The sequence below is a fragment of the Papaver somniferum genome, chromosome 1 (genome assembly GCF_003573695.1).
Source record: "Papaver somniferum cultivar HN1 chromosome 1, ASM357369v1, whole genome shotgun sequence".
Taxonomy (NCBI): Eukaryota; Viridiplantae; Streptophyta; class Magnoliopsida; order Ranunculales; family Papaveraceae; genus Papaver; species Papaver somniferum.
In genome coordinates, this window is record NC_039358.1 from 118,588,218 (window position 1) to 118,599,614 (window position 11,397).

At 40.0% G+C, this 11,397-nt stretch overlaps 1 protein-coding gene across 1 annotated transcript; it reads left to right on the top strand.

Annotated features, from left to right (window-relative positions):
* Positions 1 to 9,184: 9,184 nt before the first annotated feature.
* Positions 9,185 to 10,153, top strand: LOC113349776. Its single transcript, XM_026593807.1, has one exon. The coding sequence runs from the start codon at positions 9,185 to 9,187 to the stop codon at positions 10,151 to 10,153; it is 969 nt and encodes a 322-aa protein (XP_026449592.1).
* Positions 10,154 to 11,397: the final 1,244 nt, after the last annotated feature.

An 11,397-nucleotide genomic window follows, 5' to 3' on the forward strand; every position in this document is an offset into this window, starting at 1 on the left:
GCAGTCAAATTAAGAAATCCAAGGATCCGACGCCGTTAAATAATCTTTAGAATCATATTTTTATAAGGAAGCCAAGGGATCGGACGGACGTCTATGTATGACATATAACCGATCAATCTCCATCGTGGGATGACGAAATCGATGGTCGGATTTATAAGACTACACACACCACTTCTTTTTATAATATAGGTTTGTTTTGCCCATAGCAATTCGACCCGGATTTCTTAATTGGTATTCGACAATGTCTAAAGTGCACGCCTTGATCTGTTACAGAATGATAGACAATTGGAATCTTGATAGGCTAGTAAAAATTGACTTCTCAACAGTTTCATATATATTATTGTGAAACGAAACCCACCGTGCAATCTTGGAGATCGCGTTCTTAAGCATCGACCATTTTGATAACATACACATCCAAGTAACCAATTGATTTAAATATATTTAAAGCACACGAATGGGTTTGTCCCCTTGGCCAGTTGAAAAAAAAAACAATTCGTGCACGCGATGATCTCGATCTCAAGAGTTGGAGTGAACTCGACCTGCGACCTAATTGAATCAGAGCAGAACATTGTTGGTGCGGCGTTTATTCAATATTGATTCATCTGATCGCGCAGCTGGCATATCATTAAGACGATTTTTCCTGTCTGATTCACAGGCTATCAATTATTGTGCAGGCAGGACTTCAGTTCAGGTTATGCATACTGTGGGACAAGAACGACGACTCTGGCTGTGCCCCCGCGTGTATATGTATGTGGTCCCCTCGCGCAAAACTTGGCTAGACTTGTACGTGGTGATCAACTAACAATAATAAACTATTCTTTGCATGCTTGGCGCGTTAATAATTTTTCGACGCCTGTGACGAGGAGTTGACGGCTAATTAAACATTGGAGCACTGTGATTAATGCAATAAACTTGAACAACAACCATACAGGTGTGATTTCGGAATCAAATCTTTGGTTAAGCTTCAAATCTCGATGCATAATTAGGCTACATATGATGTCATACAGATAAATACCCATTCGTGCAATCTTTTCTTGAGGTTTTTAAACGATGAAAGGTGGGAGACATTGAACAAACATCGCCTAGTTTTGTGTTGATCGAATCAAAACCACACGGTTGCATCTCTTACCTTATTAGTAATCTAATGCTAATTGCGTAACGAAGTTGAAGCGAACAAACCGAGATTCTTCACGTCTCCTTCGCTTCGGTTTGATACTCATCATATAAATACTCATCTTCTGCCAAAGACCAAGTGGAAAGGAGACTGCTAAACAAGCAAAGTACTCAGCTAATCAAGTGTTTCTATTTTATTTCTCTTATTCGTTGTTACTACCATTTTTCTAGTAGCAACAACCAAACGAACAAGATCATTGGATTTTGTTTTAAACCATAAAACAGCAAGTAGAAGATGAATTTAAACAAATAAATAACAATAGTTTCACAGAACAATAATTTACGTGGTTCGACATCGGAGTGTCTACATCAACGGGAGGGTAAAAGAGTTTTATTATGATTTTTATCTGTTACAAGGGTGATGAACCCCATTAATGATGATGAAGTTCAGTGAAAGTTTCAATAACGAAGGTATAACGAAGATGTAACGAAGGTATAACGAAGGTTCCAAAGGTAAAACGAAGGTTCCGAAGGTAAAGCGAAGGTATAACGAAGGTTCCGAAGGTAAAGCGAAGGTAAAACGAAGGTATAACGAGGGTTCCGAAGGTAAAGCGAAGGTTCCGAAGGTAAAACGAAGATAGAAGATAGAACGAAGGTAGTAATACTACCTAGCTATTATTCCTCTCTTCAGAGGTATTGGGTTTCTTACTCCTCCCTCTTTCTTCCACCCTCCAAAAATCCTCCCCCTCTCTTCCTTATCTTCCCCTATTTATAAGGAAAAGGGATGTTAGTTATTTACAAAAATGACATCCGCTTAGATTCTAAGCTAACTTAGAATTGATTCGGTGTGCGCCGTTGTATGCTTATATCCACCTGCGACTTCTAATCACCGTCCACGTGTACGATGCATGATTTGGTATCTACAATTTGCCCCTTTTCTTGAGGGTCGATGATAAGCGATCCTTAAGAAAAATTCCTCTCACTATAATCGTTCATGCTTCGGTTGTTGTTTCCTTCAGCCGCTCCTTTTCGAAAGGTTCTGCATTCTTATCGTACTGGTACAAGCACTCTTCGTGGCTTGTTCTTTGTTGGTATTTGGCATTGACATTTTCAATACCCGGCTTGGTGCTTGTCCGTTGCATGCTTCAAGTTGAAAATGCTTTGTAAGGCCGGTTGAGCAGCAACAACCTATACATCGTAGCGTCGACAAATTTTACTTCACAACACCGTATTATTTGGGGTCACAGGACCTCGTAGGATTACTCAAATTTATCTGGCAAAAAAATATAAGTAGACGACATTTCGTATCAGTTTTTTGTATTATAATAAATAAGGTAAATTCATCTTATGAGCAGTAACAAATTTATTAAGTATTTGTATGGTTTGATCTTGCCCCTGCATTGTGGGGAATCGTAAATCCATTGTCGCTGAGGTAAGATGAGTGTTTGAACCTGTCACCCGTTGGCCAATCTCGGTCCAGGAGATTATCGAACGTTGGGGGTCGAAAATCTCCCGGAGACGTGGTGTAAAACTGAATGTTTTGCAAACACCCGTTCCGCTGAGCTGCCAAAGGCATGTCATGTTGGGCATCTCTTTCTTATGGAAGCCTTCCCCCTGGTCGTACACTCATAAACGCTTATGGGGGAGTCCGGAGAGATTACGTGTGAACGCTTTACCCAGTATGAAGATATGAGACCGGTGGTGCTTGCCCCGGTTTTCCATTATATGCATTAATATCCAAAAACGTATCCAATTTATGGGAATGTATGCATTATTCAGAATTGAAATGTATCAAATGCATATAACAATGTATGCTAATATAAACAATATGCAAGGAGTCTGAATATTTGCAAACTCTTTTGTTGGGTGTGATGTATGCCCCGTTTTGGTTTTGGAAGCTGGTTGCCGAAGCTTGTGAAAGCAAAAGTAATCGCCCCGCTGCTGTCAATGGTTGCAAGGCTTATGCTATATGTGTACCCCTTGTGATTGGGACAATAGTTGTCTTCGCGCCGCTGGGGTGTGTGGATATATATTTCTATATACAAATTTGGCATTGTTGGGCTTGAATTGCATCCTTTAATTATTCCGGAATTGAGCCTTGTAATGGTCAGTGGTGGTGCGCCTTCAGCTGCGTCCCCTAGTTGAGCAGATGCTAGCTACTTTGCTAACTGCTGCAAATTGAACAAACTCACACACTGTTGATGGCGTTGATGAACTTTTCTCGTCCTTGTTGTGCCTTTTCATCCTTGCTTCGGCTTGGGTGTGATGAGTCTACATCTTATAAATCAAGTACCTACACAGATAAAAACCGAAAAGAACTTGGGAGTTTACACTGCATTCGTGGTTACTTCATCTTCTCCTACATATGAGCTTTGGGCATGTGAGGTCTCCCGGGGTTGATCACACATTTTTCTGAAGAGCAGGTGCAGTCCTTTTTGAACTGTAGAGCTTAGGCGTTTGCATAAGCTCTTCAGTCGAGCTAGGGAACTTTCAAAAGTCACCGACTTTCAGAAGTCATCGTCTTCTGAGCCATCGTCTTGGTACGTTGGACCATGGTCGTTGTTACATTCGTCATCATCTTCGGATCGAAAGTACTTTATACATTGGGTAGCTGCGGGTTCACAGGTGTACTCGCCACCCGCGTTACTAAATATGATTTGTGTAACTCTTTTGATGAAGTTAGCATTAGCTTGTATATCGTGGCAGCATGTTCTTCTCAGCTTGTTCAGGGTGGCAACGTCTTGGCAAGCTGAGCAAAGTATCAAAGGATACTTGGAGTCTGTGTAGCATCGTTCCTTGACCTTTAGTCTGAACTATGGTCTGAGCAAGTCCATCTGTATAAGAGGTAACTGGAAGTAGGGGGGACACTTTCCCGTAAGAAGAAATAAGGGATATCGGTCCTTGGAGAAGTACTTTTTAGTACTTCTTAGGTCCTTGGTACGCCTTCATGAAGAGTTGTTCTGATGGTTTGAGTTGCTACCACAAACTAAGATTTGGCGTTTCGTCAAAATCTGTGCTACGAGCTGAAGGCTGGAGCTTTATCTTGCTAAGGTTCTCCCACAAAATTCTCAAATCATGTAAACTACGACAGTCTGAGGAAGTATATATAGTACTACAAAGTATATATATATAGTCATGACTGTCGTACTTTGCGTATGAATGGAAGTATAAGAATCATTCTTATAAAGAATGAAGCATCAGCTCTCATATCATACTAAGCATTGATGCTTAATGTAAGGCAAGTCCATCGTACTGATACAAAGCTTTCGTCATTAGCTTCGTAATTTTGAAGGTTTTGTCATCAGCTTCGTATTTTGAAGCTTCGTGTTTTGAAGCTTCGTTAATTATGATGACGCGTTTTGAAGCTTCGTGTTTTGAAGCTTCGTCCTTAGCTTCGTGTTTTGAAGCTTCGTGTTTTGAAGCTTCGTCCTTAGCTTCGTGTTTTGAAGCTTAGCTTCATCCTTAGCTTCGTGTTTTGAAGCTTCGTTAATTATGATGACGCGTTTTGAAGCTTCGTGTTCCTTAGCTTCGTGTTTTGAAGCTTCGTCCTTTAGGGTGCTGTTGGTGTTGCTTTACACGCAGACAGATGCTCCCTTCGTCTAGGTGAGTATCTATTGCCGCCGGAAGAGATGTGTCTGGTTATTCAGAACTTTTTGTAATCTGCACGTCCTTCTGAACTTTGTGAAGATTGTGTCATTATTGAGCAGCTGGCTCTACAACAACCTTGCATTATCGGAATGAAGGATTGGAGCCATTGGATTTGAGCCATCATCGTCATTATCGGATTCGAACTACACGAGGCGGACTGTGCTTCGGGTTGTTTTTGTGGGCGTGGTGCTTTCCTGGTCATCAGTTCATCTTCATGAACTGACTTCCTCCGTAGCTTTACTGTATATACACAACATTGCTTCTTTTCATCCTTTGTGAAGACTGTGTCCGCATTTGATTATTCTTACATATCAGCAACAACACTAGGCAGCGGCTTCAGGTCGTTTTTATCTTGAATTGCAACATTTAGCTTGGTGTATTGTTGCTCTGGAAGGTACTCAATCCAGCCGTATCATCTACTTGCCTAAGAATGGAGAAAAAATAAGTTTATTTTGAGTTGGAATTGTGACTTCTCTTGAGTGGTTCTTCACTATCATAGCTTGGTGATCTTCAGCTTTGCGTCGATGAACTTTGGATATTGTAACAAGACTCTAGCTCTTCGTTTTCACAGATCATTGTCGTCGGACCATGGACTTCGTTTGGTGTTGCACCGGTTTTGATCGTTAGTAACAAAATTTCACACCACCATCATTGGATTTGTTCTTCGGATTTTGTATCATCGTTCCCAGAATTTGCATAGCGGCTGTACTGCAACATTGGGTCGGACAGAAGCTAGCTGGGAAATCGGAGCTGAGCTAAGCTGCATGCGCTTTGTAATCGCCATATGAAGACTTCGAATGACTCCACACACTGAACTTTAGATTCTAGGATATCTTGTGCATTCCAATATAGGGTTTGAACAGCATGGCATGACAGTAACTTTCGAAGATTACTTGAACTGCAACTTCTTTTAGTCGTACTCCACCGTTCTTTTAGCTTGGCGATCTATCTTGCTTGGAAGCTACAACACTGGATTAGGGGATCGTAGCTATTGTCCGAGTAAGGGACCGAAGCTGCGTCATCGGGGTTATCAACGTCATCAGATTTGTTCTATAGATACTTCTTTCTTTGAACTTGCTTGCACCATCGGGTGGCCTTTGGTTAGCAACTAATCCTCTTTGTGTCAGGACCCTGCACTTGGATCGCCAGCGGGATGTTGGTTGATGTGAGCAGCTTGTATGTCAGGTGACTTGTACGTCTTCATTGTATTACCTTTTGGATGTAATGATACTCCTCCTCAGAGATTATGTACCTACATAAAATCAGAATTGAAACAAAGGGTCTTTTTGCTTGGCTTGATCGTCCCAGGACTTTGCTTCATCGGCACCAGCCCTTGCCTCTTTGTCTTCGGTATTTGCATCATCGTCATCAGCATCGTCGGTTTGCTCACACCTTTGTCATTAGTGACGTCATCCAGCTTTGGTCCATCATCTTCGTATTTTGGCTCTTCATTTTCGGCCTTGGATCATCGTGGCGAGGCTTTGTCTCTTCGTCATTGGAATTGAGACATCACTGCAAGACTCGCATCTTCGGCATCAGTCTTTGTTTCATCATTATAGTTTGCGCCAACATCGTCGTCGGACTTTACCTGTGCTAGGCTTGGGTTACGTAGAGGGACTTATATGTGCACGGACCAAGCTTTGAATGTCTTCGTCATCCACAACCGACTTTGGACCATCGCTGCAAGACCTTGTACCACCTTCGTCGTTTGACTTTGTATCGAGTGGATGATCGGGATTGCATATTCATACCAAGCCTGCGTTGTCAGACTAGGACTACATCTACGGACCAAAACTGGGCTTCGTTTTCGCAAGACTCTGAACCATCGTCATCGTTGGCCTCCAACTTTGGTTCATCTGCGCATAACCTTGTCTCATAGGCTGACTTTGATTTGTCTGCATGAGGATTTATATCATCGGTCTTCTTGCATTTTTTGTCATCCTGGTTGGCCTTGGCTTCTTCATCTAGCTTTGCAGTCTCGTCTTGTTTATAGAAGCATCATCGGCGGTTAGCATGTACGAAGCATCTATATCATCGGCGCCGCAGGCTTCGAATAATTGCAAGTTGCTCGTACGTCGAGTCATACTTGGTTCATATTACAACATTTCTGCACGTCGGCTTTTACAACTCCAAATTTGCAGCAGCAGTGACGATGTCTTGGCTTCATGGTGGCTTAGCTATATCTTTCCACAACGACGGGTATCTGTTGTGAGTCACAAACCTGCATAGAGAATGAACACGGAAACTTGGACTGACTGAATCCATTAAAGTAAATGTATCACGATATCAGCTTGTATACTTCGTTTTATTTGCATGTCAACTGCATATTTTGGTGACTTTGTATTTCAGGTAGCCTGTGTATTCAACTTATACAAGTTATTGGACTTCGGGTTCGCTTGGATCATCGGCATCACTTTGTTCGTCGGAAAGGAGCTATTATCGGCTTCCTAAGCATTTGTTGATCGTCCTACTTGAGCATCATATTTCTGATCGAAGCTTTATCATCGGATTTTGGATTGTAGCTCTATCTTCATAGATCCTTCGTTGTGATGTTGGTCCTGCTAATTTTAAATTTAAGTGCTGCACTGCAGTGGAGGGACTATTTTCCGTTTTTTTTTTTTTCTCATCGTCGAATTAAGCTTCGTCGCACTTTGCACCACCATCGTCATCGCCCTTTGCACCACCATCGTCCTTGAGACAAGGTATGCTGCCGTTATATAGCAGTTGCATTACGACTTTGGATTGGTCCGAAGCTATCTTCGGAATTAAGCTTTGAGTACTTCGTGTCAGCCGGCTCATTAGCACCAGATCTTTATCATAGTTTGGCTTTACGCCCTTGGCATCCGACCTTGAATCCAAACTTTATTTTCTTAACTTTCCTCCTGTGATGCTGGTCCTTTTGAAAAAGGACAGGACAAAGACATAAAGTAGAGCAGGTAAAGATATAAAAAAGATAAAGTCATAAAGTAGATAAGATAAGGTAGTTTGACCAATAATCTGACATCTCCTGAAAAGTTTTGAAAAAGGAAATAATAAAGAGTTTTTAATCAAAATTTCTAGTAATCTGTGATTTGAAAATCACTTTTTCTTTTTGAAAATTATTTGGATTTAAACACTACTAAGTTGAAATGATTTTTTTTTTTAAAAAAAAAATCAATATTTACCCTTTAATTTTTGGATCTAAACGAAGGATAACCAGAAGGAATAAAAAAGAATGATTGATGGAAACATTTTTATAAACAGGTCACAAATATTTTCATTATTCAAAAGGACACAGAGGTAAAAAATCAATTCCCAAATAATGATTCGTTGAATCATTATCACAAATAGTTGACAATCACAGATCATGGCTCAAACGGCGAAAACAAAGCTTTTAGGTAGCTAGAATGTTGTGTTACTAAAAGTTAAATCAAAAGAAGAGATGGTACGATAATACCACTTTATAGTAGCAAAATTTAATAACTAGAAATCTTAAGAGTAAAAGCAAAGAGAGATCAGATAGTGGAAAAGCTTAGAAGTTGACACATGGGTGTTGTCAGGTGGTATTTCTTAGTTGAATGATACTCAACTAAACTTTCTATGTGGAACACCAAATCAGAACAAATCTCCATTGAAGGAAACAAGAAAGTGAAAAACTAATTCCATAGAATAAAAAGCTAATAGATATGGAATAGGTAGAATAAATTCTTTACCCATTCCCTGTTTCTAGCGCCAAATTGTTACTACCATTTTTCTAGTAGCAACAACCAAACGAACAAGATCATTGGATTTTGTTTTAAACCATAAAACATCAAGTAGAAGATGAATTTAAACAAATAAATAACAATAGTTTCACACAACAATAATTTACGTGGTTCGACATCGAAGTGTCTACATCCAGGGGAGGGTAAAAGAGTTTTATTATGATTTTTATCTGTTACAAGGGTGATGAACCCCATTAATGATGATGAAGTTCAGTGAAAGTTTCAATAACGAAGGTATAACGAAGATGTAACGAAGGTATAACGAAGGTTCCAAAGGTAAAACGAAGGTAAAGCGAAGGTAAAACGAAGGTATAACGAAGGTTGCGAAGGTAAAGCGAAGGTAAAACGAAGGTATAACGAGGGTTCCGAAGGTAAAACGAAGATAGAAGATAACACGAAGGTAGTAATACTACCCAGCTATTATTCCTCTTTTCAGAGGTATTGGGTTTCTTACTCCTCCCTCTTTCTTCCACCCTCCAAAAATCCTCCCCCTCTCTTCCTTATCTTCCCCTATTTATAAGGAAAAGGAATGTTAGTTATTTACAAAAATGATATCCGCTTAGATTCTAAGCTAACTTAGAACTGATTTGGTGTGCGCCGTTGTATGCTTATATCCACCTGCGACTTCTAATCACCGTCCACGTGTACGATGCATGATTTGGTATCTACATTCGTCAACAATGGTTATCTCTTCTTTAAAACCGAAAACACCTTTCCACGCTCGTTCAATAAGTTTTCCATCTAGATCAAACAATCCTCTCACACTTCCAGTAGAAGAACAGATATTCAAGTTAAAATCATCTTCGTCTTTATCCGATGAAGCTGCGTCTACACGGTCACCATTAGCATCAATGTGTCACAATTTGAGCGGGCTTAAAGACTTGTTCGACTGTATCGATCAAGATTTACTCCAATCAACAACAACCCATCGAGTGTTAGCCCATAAATGTGTGAACGATGTGTTGGATGGAACTCTTGCGCTGCTCGATACATGTAGCAATGCACAAGATGTTTTATTGCAGGTGAAAGAATGTACACAAGATCTTCAATTGTCTCTCCGCAGAAGAAGAACTAGAGATTACGGTCATCTGATTGACATTGATGTTGAGAAATATACAAACTCCAAAAAGAAAGTGATTAAAGCAATCAACAAGTGCCTTAAGGACTTAAAAAGAACGGAGAATAGACGGTCTTTCTCCATGCTAATAGAGAAGGATCCAGACACTGTCGCCATCATTAGTGTATTCAGAGAAGTTCAATCCATCACCATGTCCACGTTTGAATCTCTATTTTCGACCTTGTTATCTGGGTTGGGATCATCTTCGAAGAAGCCTGCATTGAGGGGCTGGGCTTTGGTTTCGAAACTGATGCATACTACAAAATGTGTAGAAATGAACAAGAAAGGGGATGAAGAGACTACTACTGGTATGTGTGAAATCGAAAAATTGGATGTTGCGTTAAACACCTTCATGATTAGTTGTAAGAATTCTATGGAAGCTGTGGTAGAGCATAGTGTTCAAAATGTGCAGAAAAGATCGACGGAAGTGGAATTGAGTATTGAGGCAGTGGAATTTGGGTTGGAACTGGTTTTCAAAAGCTTAATCAAAACACGAGTTTCACTTCTCAACATCTTAAGCAGCAATAACTGATTAAAGCAGTACTAGCTAAAGTCTGTCAATATTTAGCATATAATGTAAATGATAGTGTGTAGAAATCTAATGTAACAGTTGGCACATAAATGTGAAAATCTATCGGGTTTACCGTTTCCCACACTCTCTTTATCTCTAAAAAATACATTTACTTGGATTGTGTTTGCTGGTCTCTCGTATGTATCAGATCGTTGATGCTGGCAAACAGCTTAATGCCTATCCGCCGGCCTATATTAGTCAAACTCTTACAGTTGAAAGCGCACATGATTTTTCCTAGGCTTATATAAATAACCTTGCAATTCAGCATTATACTTGTAAAACAACTAATTAAGAGTCTACAATGTTAAATTATCCATGTTGGCCAACACATCATACAGTAATTCCCTTATCTGCGGACGCTAAACAGAACAGCCAACGTAGTTTTTAACTTATTAGCTCATCGTAATGACAGATCTATGTAATATGTAATAGAATGAATATTATCTTTTTACCGTATTTAGAATAAGGAGAATGATCTCCGACTTAATTATTGTAATTTCCAAAAGATATTATGATTTTGATATAAAGTTGAATCTTGGAGAAGATAATTCGGGAAGGAAACCTTTCCCAAATCCAAGATGGTATCAGCCCCCTCTACGATCCTATTTTCTCTAAACCATTGAAATCAATGGCGACGGAACAACTGAAGCTCACAGACATTGCCGAGGCATATAGCTCCATGCATCTACAACAACCTGATGATGCTTTCTACATGGATACCGGTGCTACATCGCACCTTACTGCAGATCCAGGTAATATACACAACGTTTTCAATTCTAGCAATGTACGATCTATCTTAGTTGGCAATGGCAATAGTATTCCAGTTACTGCTAGTGGTACCAAGTTCATAACCCTTCCCTCTCGTACTCTTCAACTCAAAAATACCCTTGTTGTTCCCGATATTATCAAAAACTTAGTTTCCGTTCGTAAGTTCACCACTGATAATCGTGTGTATGTTGAGTTTGATCCTTATGGTTTTTCTGTGAAAGATCTGAGTTCGAGGAAAATTATCCTTCGATGTAATAGTTCCGGGGAGCTCTACCCTATCACCAACTCTGCCGTGCCACCTATAAAATCGTCCCAGTCTCCCCAATTTCTCTTGCTGCTTTCTCTCCAGATATTTGGCATAGTCGCCTCGGCCACCCTGGCAAGGCCATTTTAGATGTCTTACGTTCCAATAAATCTATTCAATGTAATAAGCATAA

What these genes read in the sequence shown, in the direction of transcription:
- LOC113349776 (XM_026593807.1), top strand. Translation starts at nt 9,185, where the DNA reads ATGGTTATCTCTTCTTTAAAACCGAAAACACCTTTCCACGCTCGTTCA.